At 44.8% G+C, this 23,235-nt stretch overlaps 2 protein-coding genes and 2 long non-coding RNA genes across 5 annotated transcripts; 2 read left to right on the top strand and 2 right to left on the bottom strand.

Moving 5' to 3' along the window:
- Window positions 1–635: 635 nt before the first annotated feature.
- Window positions 636–8,238, bottom strand: LOC116369893 (uncharacterized). The gene is made up of 2 exons (XR_004208649.1): window positions 8,051–8,238; window positions 636–1,117 (listed from the first exon to the last, which is right to left on the bottom strand). It is a non-coding gene; the product is annotated as an uncharacterized LOC116369893 (long non-coding RNA).
- Window positions 8,239–8,425: 187 nt separating this feature from the next.
- On the top strand, window positions 8,426–9,838 carry LOC116369892 (protein PELPK1-like). 2 transcript variants are annotated; one of them, XM_031819596.1, is made up of 3 exons: window positions 8,426–8,560; window positions 8,651–8,706; window positions 8,797–9,838. In XM_031819596.1, the coding sequence occupies exon 3, from the start codon at window positions 8,923–8,925 to the stop codon at window positions 9,457–9,459; it is 537 nt and encodes a 178-aa protein (XP_031675456.1). In that variant the 5' UTR covers window positions 8,426–8,560; window positions 8,651–8,706; window positions 8,797–8,922; the 3' UTR covers window positions 9,460–9,838. The 2 variants fall into 2 exon arrangements, with proteins under 2 accessions (XP_031675456.1, XP_031675457.1); XM_031819597.1 differs by lacking the exon at window positions 8,651–8,706 and having other exon boundaries at window positions 8,433–8,560.
- A 2,430-nt stretch (window positions 9,839–12,268) lies between these two features.
- Window positions 12,269–14,013, top strand: LOC116369891 (probable GPI-anchored adhesin-like protein PGA18). The gene is made up of 3 exons (XM_031819595.1): window positions 12,269–12,420; window positions 12,511–12,566; window positions 12,665–14,013. The coding sequence occupies exons 1-3, from the start codon at window positions 12,392–12,394 to the stop codon at window positions 13,240–13,242; spliced, it is 663 nt and encodes a 220-aa protein (XP_031675455.1). The 5' UTR covers window positions 12,269–12,391; the 3' UTR covers window positions 13,243–14,013.
- A 6,032-nt stretch (window positions 14,014–20,045) lies between these two features.
- Window positions 20,046–20,871, bottom strand: LOC116369890 (uncharacterized). The gene is made up of 4 exons (XR_004208648.1): window positions 20,857–20,871; window positions 20,501–20,739; window positions 20,355–20,410; window positions 20,046–20,256 (listed from the first exon to the last, which is right to left on the bottom strand). It is a non-coding gene; the product is annotated as an uncharacterized LOC116369890 (long non-coding RNA).
- Window positions 20,872–23,235: the final 2,364 nt, after the last annotated feature.

Raw genomic sequence — 23,235 nt, 5'->3', positions numbered from 1 at the left:
GTTTGAAAGGGGGGGGGGGGGTGGAGTTCCCTGAGGGGAACTACTTGCCATGACAGGTTTTAAAGTAGTTGAATATATATTTAAATTTTTTTAGGATCCCCATTAGCCGATGTCAGCTAGTCTTACTGGGGTCTGACACAAAAAAAATAATACTTGGCAATTTACATGGTTTAAATGTGTGTTTGTGCATCTCATTTACACATACACACAACCAGTAGGTCACATGTCAGTACAGACACACAACCAGTAGGTCACATGGGGGAGAGGCATTGTGCCGTGAGGTTTTGTTTTGTTTTTTAAACCCGAGTTGCTGATCTCTTGCACTATATGGAAGGGAGTTCCATCCAATCATGGCGCTATATAATACTGTGAGTTTAATTTGTTCTGGATTTGTGGACTGTGAAAAGACCCCTGGTGGCATGTCTGGTGGGGTAAGTGTGTGTGTTGACTATGCAAACAATGAGGAATTAAAACAAGAAATGCAGTCAACCTTTCCTCAACTACCAGAAACAAAGGTAAACAAATCTGTTTCCACAAGTGGTGTGATCCACAATCCCTTTTCCTCCAGACCCAGTCTGTCCCCAATCAGCAAACGTTTGGTAGACAGAAGAGAAACCCACATTTAAAAGACACAGCATTTTGGAAGTCAAATTGTTTACTGAACAAATCATGCAAGAGTAGCAGGAACACCAGGCCAAATCAGATGTCAATTTTAGTCGTATGGTTATGAAAACAATTCATACCATTGTAGTGTTCACCCCTGTAAACAATTTGCATGACGATGCATAAGTTTCTTCAAATGGAGGCACAGCAACAGGGGAAAGACGATTAAGGAGTTGGGCAAACCAAATTATGATCTCCCTATCTAGCTTGTCGAGTGGTCGGGCCGTCTGTTCAAGGCCGGCGGCCTCTGGTATGGTTGGCAGTTGCTTCAGCTGAGGCTCGGGCTGCTTCTGCAGAGGCATGGTTGGCAGTTGCTTCAGCTGTGGCATTTGGACCCTGCGTCACACTTGCCAGGGTATTGTGGCCAGTAGCTTTAGCATTTGGACCAGACACCACACTTTCTTGGGATATGGTTGTTCAGGTCCAGTGTAGGCAGGATGCCCATAAGCTTCACCTAGGAAACAAAGAATTACGGTAAAATGCCAGCCTTAAGCTATTGGAACTAGATTGTGATTTTAACTGAAGTAGTAATTATTGTCTCTCCCCCACGTGGAGGTTCGTGCTTTCTGATTGGCTCAATGTCAAGTTGTCAGACAAAGTCAGGTTCATCCGCACACAGCAGGTATGTATTTTGTTCTAGCAAGATAAGCAACGGCCTTCTACCGTGATAAGCACCAATCCCCACTCAGACAATGAATGCTAGACATTGAAAGAAAGTTGATTTGAACAACAAGAGAGCAATATGAGTTTCTAAAATATTTCCCTCAACATTTCTATGGTTGTATTTTGACTTGGCTACTTTGAAGCAAGGTAAGACATGCCTCATAATATCAAGAAAAATGGTCCAGGTTTCAAACAATATAGCTTTGGTAAAGATAGACCTAACTGTCTTCTGGTAGATGGAAAGGCTTTCCCAAAAACATTCTCTATTATTATGTTCACCAGATAAAAAGTAGCCTATCAGATTGACCTGTTAGAATGATATCATGAATGATATCATCAATCCAGTGGCCTTTTGTTCTCATGTGTGTTACAGAAACACTGCTAACCCAACAACAGTACTAGGTGCCTGTACTACAGAAACATTGTTAACCCAACAACAGTACTCTGTGCCTGTACTACAGAAACACTGCTAACCCAACAACAGTACTAGGTACCTGTACTACAGAAACACTGCTAACCCAACAACAGTACTAGGTGCCTGTACTACAGAAACACTGCTAACCCAACAACAGTACTAGGTGCCTGTACTACAGAAACACTGCTAACCCAACAACAGTGCTAGGTGCCTGTACTACAGAAATACAACTAACCAAACAGTACTAGGTGCCTGTACTACAGAAACACTGCTAACCCAACAACAGTACTAGGTACCTGTACTACAGAAACACTGCTAACCCAACAACAGTACTAGGTGCCTGTACTACAGAAACACTGCTAACCCAACAACAGTACTAGGTGCCTGTACTACAGAAACACTGCTAACCCAACAACAGTGCTAGGTGCCTGTACTACAGAAATACAACTAACCAAACAGTGCTAGGTGCCTGTACTACAGAAACATTGTTAACCCAACAACAGTACTCTGTGCCTGTACTACAGAAATACAACTAACCAAACAGTGCTAGGTGCCTGTACTACAGAAACATTGTTAACCCAACAACAGTACTCTGTGCCTGTACTACAGAAATACAACTAACCAAACAGTGCTAGGTGCCTGTACTACAGAAATACAACTAACCAAACAGTGCTAGGTGCCTGTACTACAGAAACACTGCTAACCCAACAACAGTACTAGGTGCCTGTACTACAGAAATACAACTAACCCAACAGTACTCTGTGCCTGTACTACAGAAATACAACTAACCAAACAGTGCTAGGTGCCTGTACTACAGAAACATTGTTAACCCAACAACAGTACTCTGTGCCTGTACTACAGAAATACAACTAACCAAACAGTGCTAGGTGCCTGTACTACAGAAACATTGTTAACCCAACAACAGTACTCTGTGCCTGTACTACAGAAACATTGTTAACCCAACAACAGTACTAGGTGCCTGTACTACAGAAACATTGTTAACCCAACAACAGTACTAGGTGCCTGTACTACAGAAACACTGCTAACCCAACAGGACTAGGTGCCTGTACTACAGAAACACTGCTAACCCAACAACAGTACTAGGTGCATGTACTACAGAAACATTGTTAACCCAACAACAGTGCTAGGTGCCTGTACTACAGAAACACTGCTAACCCAACAACAGTACTAGGTGCCTGTACTACAGAAATACAACTAACCAAACAGTGCTAGGTGCCTGTACTACAGAAATACAACTAACCAAACAGTGCTAGGTGCCTGTACTACAGAAACATTGTTAACCCAACAACAGTACTCTGTGCCTGTACTACAGAAATACAACTAACCAAACAGTGCTAGGTGCCTGTACTACAGAAATACAACTAACCAAACAGTGCTAGGTGCCTGTACTACAGAAACACTGCCAACCCAACAACAGTACTAGGTGCCTGTACTACAGAAACACTGCTAACCCAACAACAGTACTAGGTGCCTGTACTACAGAAATACAACTAACCAAACAGTGCTAGGTGCCTGTACTACAGAAATACAACTAACCAAACAGTGCTAGGTGCCTGTACTACAGAAACATTGTTAACCCAACAACAGTACTCTGTGCCTGTACTACAGAAATACAACTAACCAAACAGTGCTAGGTGCCTGTACTACAGAAATACAACTAACCAAACAGTGCTAGGTGCCTGTACTACAGAAACACTGCCAACCCAACAACAGTACTAGGTGCCTGTACTACAGAAACATTGTTAACCCAACAACAGTACTCTGTGCCTGTACTACAGAAACATTGTTAACCCAACAACAGTACTCTGTGCCTGTACTACAGAAACACTGCTAACCCAACAGTGCTAGGTGCCTGTACTACAGAAACACTGCCAACCAAACAGTACTAGGTGCCTGTACTACAGAAACACTGCTAACCCAACAGTACTCTGTGCCTGTACTACAGAAACACTGCTAACCAAACAGTACTAGGTGCCTGTACTACAGAAACACTGCCAACCCAACAACAGTACTAGGTGCCTGTACTACAGAAACACTGCTAACCCAACAACAGTACTCTGTGCCTGTACTACAGAAACACTGCTAACCCAACAACAGTACTCTGTGCCTGTACTACAGAAACACTGCTAACCCAACAACAGTACTCTGTGCCTGTACTACAGAAACACTGCTAACCCAACAACAGTACTCTGTGCTTGTACTACAGAAACACTGCCAACCCAACAACAGTACTCTGTGCCTGCTCACTTGAATTAAAGGGTAACTACACAAAATAAATCTAATTTTCATAGGATTTCCCCAGACCTTAAAGGTGGTCTGATTAAAAATAAAAAACCGTTTGTGTACTTCCAATGATGTTGTTTTTATATTAAGAAAGTGTGACTGAGAGCAAAAACATGAAAATAAAAAAATGACAATAGTAGGCCTACCAATACAGTATAGAGTGTTCACTCACTCCCCATTGTGAGTGAAAAGGCACTTTGGTGATACAATTATCACCTTCTGTTGACAGCCGTACAGCTTTCTCTAACCATTTTTATTTTGTTTTACATGTTGTGGTGATTGTCTTCAAAATTGCTTCCACGGGACTTAAAAAGCTAAATGAACATGACAAGACCTGAATGAACTGTAAAAGGCCTTGAAAATAAAAAGCTTGTGGTACGCTCAGTGCTCCATTGACACTTCAGAGATACGCTTGTTTTTGTGACAAAGATTTTTTTTAAACAGCAATTTTGCATTAATATGAACAGCATATATTAAAATATTTACGTGGTGTGTCATTAAATCGATAACCATCTTACCTCTATATTGGTTTCTTCACGCATCGAGTCAACAGAAACAACCCTCTTTCTGGTAAGAAGAGGGGCGGGGGGTATGCCTTATGATTAACGAGACGTGGTGTGATCATAACAACATACAGGAACTGAAGTCTTTTTGTTCACATGACTTAGAATTCCAACACAATCAAATGTCGACCGCATTATCTACCAAGGGAATTCTCTTCGATTATAATCACAGCCGTATATACCCCCCCCCCCAAGCAGACACATCGATGGCCCTGAACAAACTTTATTTGACTTTATGCAAACTGGAAACCACATATCCTGAGGCTGCATTCATTGTAGCTGGGGAATTTAACAAGGCTAATCTGAAAACAAGACTCCCTAAATTGTATCAGCATATCGATTGCGCAACCAGGGCTGGTAAAACTCTGGATTATTGTTATTGAAACTTCTGCGACGCATATATGGCCCTCCCCCACCCTCCTTTTGGGAAAAGCTGACAACGACTCCATTTTCTTGCTCCCAGCCTACAGACAGAAACTAAAACAAGAAGCTCCCGTGCTCAGGTCTGTTCAACACTGGTCCGACCAATCTGATTCCACACTTCAAGACTGCTTCGATCAAGTGAATTGGGATATGTTCCGCATTGCGTCCTACAACAACATTGACGAATACGCTGATTCGATGAGCGAGTTCATTAGAAAGTACATTGATGATGCATATCAACGATTAAAACATTCCCAAACCAGAAACCGTGGATTGATGGCAGCATTCGTGAGAAACTGAAAGTGCAAACCACTGCTTTTAACCAGGGCAAGGTGACCGGAAACATGACCGAATACAAACAGTGGAGCTATTCCCTCCGCAAGGCAATCAAACAAGCTAAGCGTCAGTATAGAGACAAAGTAGAGTCGCAATTCAACGTCTCAGACACAAGAGGTATGTGGCAGGGTTTACAGTCAATCACGGATTACCAAAAGAAAACCAACCCCGTCGAGGACCAGGATGTCTTGCTCCCAGACAGACAAAATAACTTTTTTGCCCGCTTTGAGGACAATACAGTGCCACTGACACGGCCCGCAACCAAAACCTGCGGACTCTCCTTCACTGGAGCCAAAGTGAGTAAAACATTTAAACGTGTTAACCCTCGCAAGGCTGCAGGCCCAGACGGCATCCCCAGCCGAAATCCTCAGAGCATGCGCAGACCAGATGGCTGGTGTGTTTACGGACATATTCAATTAATCCTGATCCCAGTCTGCTGTTCCCACATGCTTCAAGAGGGCCACCATTGTCCCCGTTCCCAAGAAAGCTAAGGTAACTGAGCTAAACGACTACCGCCCCGTAGCACTCACCTCCGTCATCATGAAGTGCTTTGAGAGACTAGTCAAGGACCATATCACCTCCACCCTACCTGACACCCTAGACCCACTCCAATTTGCTTACCGCCCAAATAGGTCTACGGACGATGCAATCGCAACCATACTGCACACTGCCTTAACCGTTCTGGACAAGAGGAATACCTACGTGAGAATGCTGTTCATCGACTACAGCTCAGCATTTAACACCATAGTACCCTCCAAACTCGTCATCAAGCTCGAGACCCTGGGTCTCGACCCCGCCCTGTGCAACTGGGTACTGGACTTCCTGACGGGGCGCCCCCAGGTGGTGAGGCTAGGTAACATCTCCACCCCGCTGATCCTCAACACTGGGGCCCCACAAGGGTGCGTTCTGAGCCCTAAACCTAATCCTGTACTCCCTGTTCCCCCACGACTGCGTGACCATGCACGCCTCCAACTCAATCAAGTTTGCGGAAAACAACCTCACATTCAACGTCAACAAAACAAAGGAGATGATTGTGGATTTCAGGAAACAGAGGGAGCACCCCCCTATCCACATCGACGGGACAGTAGTGGAGAGGGTAGTAAGTTAAGTTCCTCTGCGTACATATCACGGACAAATTGAATTGGTCCAACCCCACAGACAGCGTGGTGAAGAAGGCGCAGCAGCGCCTCTTCAACCTCAGGAGGCTGAAGAAATTCGGCTTGTCACCAAAAGCACTCACAAACTTCTACAGATGCACAATCGAGAGCATCTTGTCGGGCTGTAACACCGCCTGGTACGGTAACTGCTCCGCCCACAACCGTAAGGCTCTCCAGAGGGTAGTAAGGTCTGCACAACGCATCACCGGGGGCAAACTACCTGCCCTCCAGGACACCTACACCACCCGATGTCACAGGAAGGCCATAAAGGTCATCAAGGACAACATCCACCTGAGCCACTGCCTGTTCACCCCGCTATCATCCAGAAGGCGAGGTCAGTACAGGTGCATCAAGGCAGGGACCGAGAGACAGAAGCTGTTTTTCAATCTCAAGGCCATCAGACTGTTAAACAGCCACCACTAACATTGAGTGGCTGCTGCCAACATACTGACTCAACTCCAGCCACTTTAATAATGGAAATTGATGTAAAAATATATCACTAGCCACTTTAAACAATGCTACTTAATATAATGTTTACATACCCTACATTACTCATCTCATATGTATATACTGTACTCGATACCATCTACTGCATCTTGCCTATGCCGTTCTGTACCACCACTCATTCATATATCTTTATGTACATATTCTTTATCCCTTTACCTTTGTTTGTATAAGGTAGTAGTTTTGGAATTGTTAGGTTAGATTACTCGTTGGTTATTACTGCATTGTCCGAACTAGAAGCACAAGCATTTCACTACACTCGCATTAACATCTGCTAACCTTGTGTATGTGACAAATAAAATTTGATTTGATAGCGTTGGTAAATTCACTCTGGCTATCTACTCCGATTTCAGAGCACTCTCATCTGTGTGACAGAACGCAGAACAACTGATGCATTTACAAATGTGCAACATCTGCTGAATATGACCGATGTCAGTAAACGTAGACAACATAAGTCATTGTTTGTCAAGAACGCTATAGATAACATGTTAACAGCCTAACCAGCTCTGCTACACTGAGTAAAATGGTCAGTGAGGTGTTCTCTTGTTTCTGTCATTACACAGGCCACAAATAACAGCCTGATTAACTCTATGCAAAGGACATGTGTTGTGCTGCATGAGGCAAATGTTGTTCACTCCAGATATTGACAGGTTTTCTGATCCACGCCTCTACCTTTAAAAAAAAGTTCTGCCATCAACAGATATTTGTATTCCCAGTCATTTGAAATCTACAGATTAGGTCCTAATGAATTGATTTCAATTTACTGATTTCCTTAAACTAACTGTAACCCAGTAACATTTTTGAAATTATTGCATGTTGCATTGACAGTTTTGTTCAATATATAAAAGGGTAACTCTCAACCCCAATTTCAGCTTTTGCCCAACCCCCTAAAATAAAATAAAATGCATTCAGGTGAGAAGTAGTGCGTGGAGGGAAATGACTCATCAATACAGCATTCATTTTCGGTGAGGATAAACATAGTTGCACATGATCCCAACACTTGCTCACTAAAGCATACTTACCAGAAGTCCACTGGCATGATTTGATAATACAATGATGTGCATTGCAAGCAAATATGGTTCTGGACAGATAGCTTACAGTGATAAAACACTGCATTTCTGACATCTATTTCCCCTTGCAGTGTATGTTGGAATCCCCCATGGGGTACAAAACAAATCTTTGCAATTGGCTCAATCTGGAATGGGTGGGTAGAGTTCACTCTTTAAAACTGTCGGATTGGTCCATGATGTGTAAACTCCACCCTCCAGCAGACCAGTGCACACCAGCTGCATGAAATCAAGAGCACCTAATCGCAATTGGGAAAATGAACCAATTGAAATTAAGTTCATTGGTTGACACCTGTACATAATTAGTCATTCAGGTAAGAAGGGTCTGGGATTCCTTTATGAGGTGCAACCAAAACAGCTGTTAGACATTGCAACAGGGATATTCTGGCAGGGTGTCTGTCTAGCATTAGTTCTGAATACGGTTGTGGTTTTGATAACTAATATGGCTTTTGGACTCTCTTTGAGGTTAGTTTTTCAATGTATTCATCTGATTGGTTTACCTTGTCTTAAAGTGTTTACTGTTTATTTATGTTTAACTGTCTGAATGTTTTATAGTGTTTCTTGGATTTGTTGCCTGCTAATTGGAGGGATAACGTGCTTTACCCTTCAAGGTGCGTTTTGGTTCAAAGTAATTTAAATCACAGTCTAGTTCCAATGGCTTAAGGCTGGAATTTTACCACAATGTTTTCTTTGTTTCCTAGGTGACGCTTATGGGCATCCTGCCTGCACTGGACCTGAACCAACTGGATCCCAAGCAAGTGTGGTGTCTGGTCCAAATGCTAAAGCTACTGGCTACAATAGCCTGGCAAGTGTGACGCAGGGTCCAAATGCCGCAACTGCCAACCATGCCTCTGCAGAAGCGGCCGTCGGCCCCCGCGCCTCAGCTGAAGCAACTGCCAGCCATACCTCTGCAGAAGCGGCCACAGGCCCCCGCGCCTCAGCTGAAGCAACTGCCAGCCATACCTCTGCAGAAGCGGCTGGCCCCCGCGCCTCTGCTGAAGCAACTGCCAAACATACCTCTGCAGAAGCGGCCATCGAACCCCGCGCCTCAGCTCAAGCAACTGCCAGCCATACCTCTGCACAAGCGGCTGGCCCCCGCGCCTCAGCTCAAGCAACTGCCAGCCATACCTCTGCAGAAGCGGCCACAGGCCCCCGCGCCTCAGCTGAATCAACTGCCAGCCATACCTCTGCAGAAGCGGCTGGCCCCCGCGCCTCTGCTGAAGCAACTGCCAAACATACCTCTGCAGAAGCCGCCGTCAGCCCCCGCGCCTCAGCTGAAGCAACTGCCAGCCATACCTCTGCACAAGCGGCCGCAGGCCCCCGCGCATCTGCTGAAGCAACTGCCAGCCATACCTCTGCAGTAGCGGCCGCCGGCCCCCGCGCCTCTGCTGAAGCAACTGCCAAACATACCTCTGCAGAAGCGGCCGGCCTTGCACAGACGGCCCGACCCCTCAACAAGCTAGATAGGGAGATCATAATTTGGTTTGCCCAACTCCTTAATCGTCTTTCTCCTGTTACTGTGCCTCCATTTGAAGAAAAGGGCAAAGGTAATTGAGGTGAGGAATTATGCAAACTAATGCGCTTGTTTGAAATGAGGAACTCCTTCACCATACGACAAAAATGTACCTCTGATTTGGCCACTATTGCTGACACTTAGGTTGTACGGTTATGATTTTGATTTGGCCTTGTGTTCCTGCTACTCTTACATGATTTGTTCAATAAACAATTTGACTTCCAAAATGCCTTCTCTTTAAATGTGGGTTTCTCTTCTGCCTACCATATGTTTGCTGATTAGGGACAGACTGGGTCTGGAGGAAAAGGGATTGTGGATCACACCACTTGTGCAAACTCATTTGTTTACCTTTGTTTCTGGTAGTTGAGGAAAGGTTGACTGCATTTCTTTTAATTCCTCATTGTTTGCATAGTCAACATGCACACACTTAACCCACCAGTTATGCCACCAGGGGTCTTTTCACAGTCCCCAAATCAAGAACAAATGAAACGCACAGTGTTATAGAGCCATGATTGGCTGGAACTCCCTTCCATGTAGCGCAAGAGACCAGCTAACCGGCATTAAAAAAACAAAGGAACCCCTCACGGCACAACGCCTCTCCCCCATGTGAACTACTGGTTGTGTGTATGTGTAACAGATGCACAAACACACTAATGCATTAACATATGTAAATTGCCGTTGCTAGGTAAAGCCCCGCCTTATCTCAGTTCACTGGTCACTGTAGCAGCACGCGCTCCAGCAGGTATATTTCACTGGTAACCCCCAAAGCCAATTCCTCCTTTGGCCACCTTTCATTCCAGTTCTCTGCTGCCAATAACTGGAACGAACTGCAAAAATCGCTGGAGACTCTTATCTCCCTCACTAACTTCAAGCACCAGCTGTCAGAGCAGCTCACAGATCATTGCACCTGTACATAGCCCATCTGTAAATAACCCATCCATCTACCTCATCCCCGAACTGTATTCATTTATTTATTTTGCTCCTTTGCACCCCAGTATCTCATTCATCTTCTGCACATCTATCACTCCAGTGTTTAATTGCTATATCATAATTACCTCGCCACTATGGCCTATTTTATTGCCTTACCTCCCTAATCTTACCTCATTTGCACACACTATATATATATATTTTTTCTACTGTATTATTCTGTATGTTTATTAGATGTGTAACTCTGTGTTGTATGTGACGAACTGCTTTGCTTTATCTTGACCAGGTCGTAGTTTTAAATGAGATCTTGTTCTCAACTAGCCTACCTGGTTAAATAAAGGTATAATTAAAAACAAAAAACAAAAACTAGCCTACTGATCTGACGGCACTTGTTATGTTAACAATATCACTGAAAATATCAAAAAAGCATCTTCAACAGAGGGGATCAAGCTGATTCTATACCATTTTACAGAGGCCAGTTCATGAAGGAAGGCTTGCTCATGAAAGTTTTTTAGCAAGCGTCTATGACAAATCAGGACAGGTCGTTTCACAGAGCAGCCATTACGAAAACGGTGATCACTAAGGTCATTACAGAAAACACCAGACTGATACCTATCAGGATTATTTGTGAGGGTGACATCAAGGAGAGTAGCCTTTTCTGGGTGTTTGGAGTCATACCTTGTGGTATTGCTGATAATCTGAGATAATCCTCCCACCAGCCTGCTCTGGTGCGGTGTGCATTTTGGAACATTCTGAATAGGCCTACCACCGTGTGCACATTAATGCACTTAAAATGTGAAGAAATACTCGTTTTTCAACATTTGGATCTTAACATTCTGATCTGTTCCATCAGCCTTATGAATTGATACAGCATATACCTCCACTATACTACTTTGATACACATCAGTGGGGGTTAAGAATTGAGTACACGAAATGTCCATTGAAAACAAAGTGGTACACCTGCGTATATCCTCCATTACACCACTAACTGTACGATTTGAGAAGAGCGCTTCTCCCTCACTGCTTTTGCCTTTTCACATCACCTTCCGTAGACCGGTGCACTGCGGTTCAGGTTAGTAGAACTCCCTCATAGGCTGCATTACCAAGGCATCCCAATTCTGACATTTTTTTTTCACTAATTAGTCTTTTGACTAAGATCTGATGTGAAAAGATCTGATGTGATTGCTCAAAACATTAATAATTGGAAAAAAGATTAGAATTGGGATCCCTGTGTAACACAGCAATAGGTCAGTTTCTACAGCTAAAGTGAGGCAACGCAACAACCAATGGTTGCGTGCCACAACATCAACTGTGTCATCCTCTGACATATGATGTGGTTAGCTGATACTTAAAATACCTATCAAGGCGATGTAAGATCTGGCAGACTTCAGCAACATCTAAGCTTTGGAAAGTGGCTGAAGTCTGTTTGGACGCAATCACAATTGCTGGCAAAACGGCTGACCTGATTGGTGAAAAGACCAATTCGTGGGAAAAAGATCAGAATTTGGCAGCTACAGATGACTGAACATGTATGAAATGTAATATGCGTTCATCAATTGTCTGTTTTTTTGTAAGTTGTTGAACTGAATTTGGTCTCTTTCTTTTGTCGTCCAATTCTCCCTCTGTTGTTCACCATACGGCAACGGATGACTGCACCTAATCACATTTGGGAAATTGAACCAATGGAAATGAAGTTCATTGGCTGACAGCTGTACATAATTAGCCAGCCAGGGTAGAAGGGTCTGGGATTCCTTTATGAGGTGCAACCAAAACAGCTGTTAGAAATAGCAACCGGGATATTCTGGCAGGCTGTCGAGAATTAGTTCTTGAATACTGTTGTGGTTTTGATCACTAAAATGGCTGTGACTTTTGGACTCTCTTTGAGGTTAGTTTTTCAATGCGTTCATCTGGTTGGTTTACCATGTCTTAAAGTGTTCACTGGTTATTTATGTTTAACTATCTGACTGTTTTGTAGTGTTTCTTGGATTTGTTGCCTGCTAATTGGAGGGATAACTTGTTTTACACTTAAAGGTGCGTTTTGCTTTACACTAATTCAGGTCAAATCACAGGTCTAGTTCCGATCCAAATGAAGGCTGGCATTTTACCACAATGTTTTCTTTGTTTCCTAGGTAACGCTCATGGGCATCCTGCCTACACTGGACCTGAACCAACTGGATCCTATGCCCAAGCAAGTGTGGTGTCTGGTCCAAATGCTAAAGCTACTGGCCACAATGCCACGTCAGCAGAAGCTACTGGCCACAATGCCACGTCAGCAGAAGCAACTGGCCACAATGCCACGTCAGCAGAAGCTACTGGCCACAATGCCACGTCAGCAGAAGCTACTGGCCACAATGCCACGTCAGCAGAAGCTACTGGCCACAATGCCATGTCAAGTGTAAAGTCCGGCCCCAGCGCCTCAGCAGAAGCAACAGGCCCCGGCGCCTCAGCGGTAGCGTCCGGCCCCGGCGCCTCAGCAGAAGCAACAGGGCCCGGCGCCTCAGCAGAAGCAACAGGGCCCGGCGCCTCAGCAGAAGCAACAGGCCCCGGCGCCTCAGCAGTAGCGACAGGCCCCGGCACCTCAGCAGTAGCGACAGGCCCCGGCACCTCAGCAGTAGCGACAGGCCCCGGCGCCTCAGCAGAAGCTGCAGGCCCCGGCGCCTCAGCAGAAGCGACAAGCCTTGAACAGACGGCCCGACCACTCAACTAGGGAGATCATAATTTGGTTTGGCCAACTCTTTAATCGTCTTATCCCTGTTACCTTTACCCTTTTCTGCAAGAGGCACAGTAACTGAGGTGGGGAAATGTGTGAACTAATGCACTTGTTTGAAATGAGGATCTCCTTCACTTGTACATCGTCATGCAAATTGTATACAGAGGTGGATGATACAATGTTATGAATCGTTTTTATAAACATACGACTAAATTGACTTCTGTATGTAGCGATATTGCAGACACACTTTTAGGTTCTACGGTTATGCTTTTGATTTAGCCTGGTGTTCCTGCTACTCTTGCATGATTTGCTCTAAACTATTTGACTTTCAAAAAACCTTGTCCTTAAAATATAATCTCTTCTGCCTACCATGTGCTTGCTGTTTGGTAACAGACTGTGGGCCTGGAGTAAAAGGGAATTTGCGTTTTTGTTATACACTTGTCTAAACAGATTTGTTTCTGGTAGTTTGCTCTAAAGTTTTCTAACTTGTCAGAGCTCCCTCATATGTTCATACACTACCTGTCCCTTAGTGTAGGCTGTTTGCTTTACAGTAATCTGCCTTTTTCCACCAATGCCTAAATGTGAATGCAGTGTAACTCATCGTCCCATTACCTGTCACTAACCTGTCCCAGGGACGCTGAAGTTTCTCCTTGGCCTTATTCACAAACATTAAATCAACTTGATACATTCTGACTGTTCTACAATGTTGGTCTGGCCAGACACATGGATGCAATCATATGCGTTCATTTATTTCAGCTGTGAAAAGTACTCCACTTGAAGTCGTTCAGACATTCCTTATGTCAACTCTCAATGTGGTCTTCTGCACAATCCATTTCTACCTGACCACAATGAGGTTGCACTCGCAGAAGCCCCTGACAGGAACTTCAATAGATTTTATAAAGGGGTTCTTAAGCTCTCACTTTGTACAACATTATCTAGAGACATAAATATGAATTTGTTCTTAAGCCTGGCTGGTGACTTGCTTTTTTGGTATCAAGGTTTCCAACAATTTCAAGAAACACTTAGCGTTCTGACATATTAGGACTGTCAAGCAACTAACCTCAGGGGAAAAAAACGTCCTCACTGTCAGCTTTGTAATTTTCAGCAAACTTGATGGACAAAAATGTGTATGAACATAAGATTAAACAACAAACTGAACAAGTTCCACAAACATGTGACTAACAAATGGAATAATGTGTCCAGGAACAAAGGGGGGGTCAAAAGTAACTATCTGTTGTGGACACCAGATGTATTAAGAACTGCAGTGCATCTCATGCACTGCACCAGATTTGCCAGTTCTTGCTGTGAGATATTACCCCACTCGTCCAGCAAGGCACCTGCAAGTTCCCAGACATTTCTGGGGGGAATGGTCCTCACCCTCCGATCCAACAGGTCCTAGACGTGCTCAATGGGATTGAGTTCCGACCTCTTTGCTGGCAATGGCAGAACACTGACATTCCTGTCTTGCAGGAAATCACGCATAGAACGAGCAGTATGGATGGTGGCATTGTCATGCTGGAGGGTCATGTCAGGATGAGTCTGCAGGAAGGGAACCACATGAGGGAGGAGGATGTCTTCCCTGTAACGCACAGCGTTGAGATTGCCTTGCATGACAACAAGCTCCGTCCGATGATGCTGTGACACACCGCCCCAGACCATGACGGACCCTCCACCTCCAAATGGATCCCACTCCAGAGTTCAGGCCTCGTGTAACGCTCAAACGTGAATCCGACCATCACCCCCGGTGAGACAAAACCGTACCTCGTCAATGTAGAACACTTTTTGCCAGTCCTGTCTAGACCAGCGACGGTGGGTTTGTGCCCATAGGCGACGTTGTTGCCTGTGATGTCTGGTGAGGACCTGCCTTACTACAACAGGCCTACAAGCCCTCAGTCCAGCCTCTCTCAGCCTATTGCGGACAGCCTGAGCACTGATGGAGGGATTGTGCGTTCCTGGTGCAGCTCGGGCAGTTGCCTTCCTGTACCTGTCCTGCAGGTGTGATGTTCGCATGTACTGATCCTGTGCAGGTGTTGCCACTCCGAGGACAATCAGCTGTCCGTCTTGTCTCAATGTAGCGCTGTCATAGGCGTCTCACAGTACGGACATTTATTGCCCTGGCCACATCAGCAGTCCTCATGCCTCCTTGCAGCATACCTAAGGCACGTTCACGCAGATGAGCAGGGACCCTGGGCATCTTTATTTTGGTGTTTTTCAGAGTCAGTAGAAAGGCCTCTTTTGTGTCCTAAGTTTTCATAACTGGGTGGTTCATCTCTTGTGGTTCATTGAACAAGCATGGAAACAATGTTTAAGCCCTTTACAATGAAGAACTGCTCCGCCCATACCGTAAGGGCTCTCCAGAGGGTAGTGAGGACTGCACAACGGATCACCGGGGTAAACTACCTGCCCTCCAAGACACCTACAACACACCCGATGTCACAGGAAGGCTAAAAATATCATCAAGGACAACAAACACCCGAGCCACTGCCTGTTCACCCCGCTATCATCCAGAAGGCGAGGTCAGTACGGTGCATCAAAGCGGGGACCGAGAGACAGAAGCTGGTTTTCAATCTCAAGGCCATCAAACTGTTCAACAGCCATCACTAACATTGAGTGGCTGCTGCCAACATACTGATTCAAATCTTAGCCACTTTAGTAATGGAAAAATTGATGTAATAATGTATCACTAGCTACTTTAAACAATGCCACATTATATAATGTTTACATACCCTACATTACTCATCTCATATTATATACTGTACTCTATACCATCTACTGCATCTTGCCTATGCCGTTCGGCAATCTCTCATTCATATATTTTATTTACATATTCATTACTGATTCATTCATTCTTACACTTGTGTGTATAAGGTAGTTGTTGTGAAATTTTAGGTTAGATTAGTTGTTAGATATTACTGCATGGTCGGAACTAGAAGCACAAGCATTTCGCTACACTCGCATTAACATCTGCTAACCATGTGTATGTGACATTCAAATTTGATTTGATGTGGGTGGGCCTGGCACACTTGAGAGCCAAGCCCTGCCAATCATAATGAGTTTTCTCCCACAAAAGGGCTTTATTACAGACAGAAATGCCCCTTAGTGTCATCAGCTGTCCGGATGGCTGGTCTCAGACGATCCCACAGTAAAGAAGCCGGTTGTGGATGGTCCTTGGTTGGCGTGGTTACACGTGGTCTGTGGTTGGGAGGCCGGTTGGACGTGCTGCCAAGTTGGAGGCGGCTTATGGTAAAAAACTGAACATTAAAATCCTCTGGCAACAGATCTTTTATTTCAGCTCATGAAACATGGATCAACACTTTACAAGTTGTGTTTATTTTTGGTTCACTACAGTTTACTCATGTTTCCCTATGAAAGTGTAGGAGTAGTACCTCAACCTGTCCAGTACATGGCAAGGTGTAGGCCTGTTCAAATCACTCAAACTGGATTCTGTGACATGTGGATCAGATTAATGTCATCAGATAATTTTCAGAACAAAATGTTTATAAACTCAGATCGATCTGATCATGGATAAATGATCACAGAATCCAAATCATTCAGACCCCCCCCAACCCCCACCAAAAAGGTTTCAAAGCAGCGCCAGAGGACGTCTCCCTCTGTGACAAATTTAGTGCTTTAATCAAACATTTTACTAGAGTCCACACTTGCAGCTTTAGATTTAATTCCTCCATGAACAAATTGTCAGAAACTAAAAGTCCGTTTTCAGGACCCTGTCAATCAAAGATAAATTGTAAAAATCCAAATAACTTCACAGATCTTCATTGTAAGGGGCTTAAACATTGTTTCCCACTGTTTGTTCAATGAACCATAAACATTTAATGAACATGCACCTGTCGAACGGTCGTTAAGACACTAACAGCTTACAGACGGTAGGCAATTAAGGTCACAGTTATGAAAACTTAAAACACAAAAGAGGCCTTTCTACTGACACCAAAATACAGATGCCCAGGGTCCCTGCTCATCTGAGTGAACGTGCCTTAGGTATGCTGCAAGGAGGCATGAGGACTGCAGATTACCAGGGCAAAATATTGCAATGTCTGTACTGTGAGACGCCTACGACAGCGCTATATTGATGCAAGACGGACAGCTGATCGTCCTCGGAGTGGCAGACCACGTGTGACAACACCATGCACAGGATCGGAACATGCGGACAATCACACCTGCAGGACAGGGTACAGGAAGGCAACAACTGCCCGAGCGCACCAGGAAAGCACAATCCCTCCATCAGTGCTCAGGCTGTCCGCAATAGGCTGACAGAGGCTGGACTGAGGGCTTGTAGGCCTGTTGTAGTAAGGCAGGTCCTCACCAGACATCACAGGCAACAACGTCGCCTATGGGCACAAACCCACCGTCGCTGGTCTAGACAGGACTGGCAAAAGTGTTCTACATTGACGAGGTGGCGGTTTTGTCTCACCGGGGGTGATGGTCGGATTCACGTTTGAGCGTTACACGAGGCCTGAACTCTGGAGTGGGATCCATTTGGAGGTGGAGGGTCCGTCATGGTCTGGGGCGGTGTGTCACAGCATCATCGGACGGAGCTTGTTGTCATGCAGGCAATCTCAACGCTGTGCGTTACAGGGAAGACATCCTCCTCCCTCATGTGGTTCCCTTCCTGCAGACTCATCCTGACATGACCCTCCAGCATGACAATGCCACCATCCATACTGCTCGTTCTATGCGTGATTTCCTGCAAGACAGGAATGTCAGTGTTCTGCCATTGCCAGCAAAGAGGTCGGAACTCAATCCCATTGAGCACGTCTAGGACCTGTTGGATCGGAGGGTGAGGACCATTCCCCCCAGAAATGTCTGGGAACTTGCAGGTGCCTTGCTGGACGAGTGGGGTAATATCTCACAGCAAGAACTGGCAAATCTGGTGCAGTCCATGAGATGCACTGCAGTTCTTAATACATCTGGTGTCCACAACAGATACTGTTACTTTTGACCCCCCCTTTGTTCCGGGACAGCATTATTCCATTTGTTAGTCACATGTTGTGGAACTTGTTCAGTTTGTTGTTGAATCTTATGTTCATACACATTTTTGTCCATCAAGTTTGCTGAAAATTACAAAGCTGACAGTGAGGATGTTTGTTCCCTGAGGTTAGTTGCTTGACAGTCTCTAAAATGTCAGAACGCTAAGTGTTTCTTGAAATTGTTGGAAAAAAAAAAAAAAAAGTCACCAGCCAGGCTTAAGAACAAATTCATATTTATGTCTCTAGATAATGTTGTACAAAGTGAGAGCTTTAAGAGCACCTTTATAAAATCTATTGAAGTTCCTGTCAGGGGCTTCTGCGAGTGCAACCTCATTGTGGTCAGGTAGAAAATGGATTGTGCAGAAGACCACATTGAGAGTTGACATAAGGAATGTCTGAACGACTTCAAGTGGAGTACTTTCACAGCTGAAATAAATGAACGCATATGATTGCATCCATGTGTCTGGCCAGACCAACATGTAGAACAGTCAGAATGTATCAAGTTGATTTAATGTTTCTGAATAAGGTCAAGGAGAAACTTCAGCGTCCCTGGGACAGGTTAGTGACAGGTAATGGGACGATGAGTTACACTGCATTCACATTCTTTAGGTCATTGTGGAAAAGGCAGATTACTGTAAAGCAAACAGACTACACTAAAGGGACAGGTAGTGTATGAATCCATACTGTAGGGAGCTCTGAAGCAAGTTCAGAAAACTTTAGAATTTGAACTACCAGAAACAAATCTGGTTTAGACAAGTGTATAACAAAACGCAAATTCCCTTTTACTCCAGGCCCACAAGTCTGTTACCAAACAGCAAGCACATGGTAGGCAGAAGAGATATATTTTAAGGACAAGGTTTTTGAAAGTCAAATGGTTTATTGAAGCAAATCATGCAAGAGTCAGCAGGAACACCAGGCTAAATCAAAAGCATAACCGTAGAACCTAAAAGTGTGTCTGCAATATCGCTACATCAAAAGTCAATTTAGTCGTAGGTTTATAAAACCGATTCATAACATTGTATCATCCACCTCTGTATACAATTGCATGACGAATGTAACAAGTGAAGGAGATCCTCATTTCAAACAAGCGCATTAGTCACACATTTCCCCACCTCAGTTACTGTGCCTCTTGCAGAAAAGGGTAAAGGTAACAGGGATAAGACGAGTAAGGGTTGGCCAACCAAATTATGATCTCCCTAGTTGAGTGGTCGGCCGTCTGTTCAAGGCTTGGTCGCTTCTGCTGAGGCGCCGGGGCCTGCCGCTTCTGCTGAGGCGCCGGGGCCTGTTGCTTCTGACTGAGCGCAGCCGGGGCTGTGCTCTTCTGCTTGAGGCGCCGGGGGCCTGTTTCTTTGCTTTGCTGAGGCAGGCTCCGGGGCCTGTTGCTTCTGCTGTGAGGCGCCGGGTGCCCCTGTTGCCTTCCGCTGAGGCAGCCGGGGCCTGTTTTGCTTCCGCTGAGGCCGGGGCCGGGGCCGGACGCCCTACCCGCTGAGGGCGCCGGGGCCTGTTGCTTCTACTGAGGCGGGGCCGGACTTTACACTTGACATGGCATTGTGGCCAGTAGCTTCTGCTGACGTGGCATTGTGGCCAGTAGCTTCTGCTGACGTGACATTGTGCCAGTAGCTTCTGCTGACGAGGCGCGGGGCCTGTCGCTTCTGCTGAGGCGCCGGGGCCTGTCGCTTCTGCTGAGGCGCCGGGGCCTGTCGCTTCTGCTGAGGCGCCGGGGCCTGTCGCTACTGCTGAGGCGCGGAGGGCGCCGGGGCCTGACGCTTCTGCTGAGGCGCGGGGCCTGTTGCTTCTGTGAGAGGCGCCGGGCCTGTTGCTTCTGCTGAGGCGCCGGGGCCGGACTTTACACTTGACATGGCATTGTGGCCAGTAGCTTCTGCTGACGTGGCATTGTGGCCAGTAGCTTCTGCTGACGTGGCATTTTGGCCAGTAGCTTTAGCATTTGGACCAGACACCACACTTGCTTGGGCATAGGATCCAGTTGGTTCAGGTCCAGTGTAGGCAGGATGCCCATGAGCGTTACCTAGGAAACAAAGAAAACATTGTGGTAAAATGCCAGCCTTCATTTGGATCGGAACTAGACCTGTGATTTGACCTGAATTAGTGTAAAGCAAAACGCACCTTTAAGTGTAAAACAAGTTATCCCTCCAATTAGCAGGCAACAAATCCAAGAAACACTACAAAACAGTCAGACAGTTAAACATAAATAACCAGTGAACACTTTAAGACATGGTAAACCAACCAGATGAACGCATTGAAAAACTAACCTCAAAGAGAGTCCAAAAGTCACAGCCATTTTAGTGATCAAAACCACAACAGTATTCAAGAACTAATTCTCGACAGCCTGCCAGAATATCCCGGATGCTATTTCTAACAGCTGTTTTGGTTGCACCTCATAAAGGAATCCCAGACCCTTCTACCCTGGCTGGCTAATTATGTACAGCTGTCAGCCAATGAACTTCATTTCCATTGGTTCAATTTCCCAAATGCGATTAGGTGCAGTCATCTGTTGCCGTATGGTGAACAACAGAGGGAGAATTGGACGACAAAAGAAAGAGACCAAATTCAGTTCAACAACTTACAAAAAAACAGACAATTGATGAACGCATATTACATTTCATACATGTTCAGTCGTCTGTAGCTGCCAAATTCTGATCTTGTTCCCACTAATTGGTCTTTTCACCAATCAGGTCAGCCGTTTTGCCAGCAATTGTGATTGCGTCCAAACAGACTTCAGCCACTTTCCAAAGCTTAGATGTTGCTGAAGTCTGCCAGATCTTACATCGCCTTGATAGGTATTTTAAGTATCAGCTAACCACATCATATGTCAGAGGATGACACAGTTGATGTTGTGGCACGCAACCATTGTTGTTGCGTTGCCTCACTTTAGCTGTAGAAACTGACCTATTGCTGTGTTACACAGGGAGCCCAATTCTAATCTTTTTTCCAATTATTAATGTTTTGAGCAATCACATCAGATCTTTCACATCAGATCTTAGTCAAAAGACTAATTAGTGAAAAAAAATATCAGAATTGGGATGCCTTGGTAATGCAGCCTATGAGGGAGTTCTACTAACCTGAACCGCAGTGCACCGGTCTACGGAAGGTGATGTGAAAGGCAAAAGCAGTGAGGGAGAAGCGCTCTTCTCAAATCGTACAGTTAGTGGTGTAATGGAGGATATACGCAGGTGTACCACTTTGTTTTCAATGGACATTTCGTGTACTCAATTCTTAACCCCCACTGATGTGTATCAAAGTAGTATAGTGGAGGTATATGCTGTATCAATTCATAAGGCTGATGGAACAGATCAGAATGTTAAGATCCAAATGTTGAAAAACGAGTATTTCTTCACATTTTAAGTGCATTAATGTGCACACGGTGGTAGGCCTATTCAGAATGTTCCAAAATGCACACCGCACCAGAGCAGGCTGGTGGGAGGATTATCTCAGATTATCAGCAATACCACAAGGTATGACTCCAAACACCCAGAAAAGGCTACTCTCCTTGATGTCACCCTCACAAATAATCCTGATAGGTATCAGTCTGGTGTTTTCTGTAATGACCTTGTGATCACCGTTTTCGTATGGCTGCTCTGTGAAACGACCTGTCCTGATTTGTCATAGACGCTTGCTAAAAACTTTCATGAGCAAGCCTTCCTTCATGAACTGGCCTCTGTAAAATGGTATAGAATCAGCTTGATCCCCTCTGTTGAAGATGCTTTTTTGATATTTTCAGTGATATTGTTAACATAACAAGTGCCGTCAGATCAGTAGGCTAGTTTTTGTTTTTTGTTTTTTTATATATACCTTTATTTAACCAGGTAGGCTAGTTGAGAACAGATCTCATTTAAAACTACGACCTGGTCAAGATAAAGCAAAGCAGTTCGTCACATACAACACAGAGTTACACATCTAATAAACAAACATACAGAATAATACAGTAGAAAAATAATATATATAGTGTGTGCAAATGAGGTAAGATTAGGGAGGTAAGGCAATAAAATAGGCCATAGTGGCGAGGTAATTATGATATAGCAATTAAACACTGGAGTGATAGATGTGCAGAAGATGAATGAGATACTGGGGTGCAAAGGAGCAAAATAAATAAATGAATACAGTTGGGGGATGAGGTAGATGGAGGGTTATTTACAGATGGGCTATGTACAGGTGCAATGATCTGTGAGCTGCTCTGACAGCTGGTGCTTGAAGTTAGTGAGGGAGATAAGAGTCTCCAGCGATTTTTGCAGTTCGTTCCAGTTATTGGCAGCAGAGAACTGGAATGAAAGGTGGCCAAAGGAGGAATTGGCTTTGGGGGTTACCAGTGAAATATACCTGCTGGAGCGCGTGCTGCTACAGTGACCAGTGAACTGAGATAAGGCGGGGCTTTACCTAGCAACGGTTAACCTATACATGCATACATATGTTAATGCATTAGTGTGTTTGTGCATCTGTTACACATACACACAACCAGTAGTTCACATGGGGGAGAGGCGTTGTGCCGTGAGGGGTTCCTTTGTTTTTTTTTTGATCCGGTTAGCTGGTCTCTTGCGCTATATGGAAGGGAGTTCCAGCCAATCATGCTCTATAACACTGTGCGTTTCATTTGTTCTTGATTTGGGGACTGTGAAAACCCCTGGTGGCATAACTGGTGGGTTAATGTGTGCATGTTGACTATGCAAACAATGAGGAATTAAAAGAAATGCAGTCACCTTTCCTCAACTACCAGAACAAGGTAAACAAATGAGTTTGCACAAGTGGTGTGATCCACAATCCTTTTTCCTCCAACCCAGTCTGTCCTAATCAGCAAACATATGGTAGGCAGAAGAGAAACCCCATTTAAAGAGAAGGCATTTTGGAAGTCAATTTGTTTATTGAACAAATCATGTAAGAGTAGCAGGAACACTCAGGCCAAATCAAAATCATAACGTACAACCTAAGTGTCAGCAATAGTGGCCATCAGTAGTACATGCATTTTGTCGTATGGTGAACGAGTTTCCTCATT

Source organism: Oncorhynchus kisutch, unplaced genomic scaffold (assembly GCF_002021735.2).
Source record: "Oncorhynchus kisutch isolate 150728-3 unplaced genomic scaffold, Okis_V2 scaffold2309, whole genome shotgun sequence".
Taxonomy (NCBI): domain Eukaryota; kingdom Metazoa; phylum Chordata; class Actinopteri; order Salmoniformes; family Salmonidae; genus Oncorhynchus; species Oncorhynchus kisutch.
The sequence above is the reverse complement of the archived record's forward strand: the minus strand, read 5'-3'. Positions and strand labels throughout refer to the sequence as shown.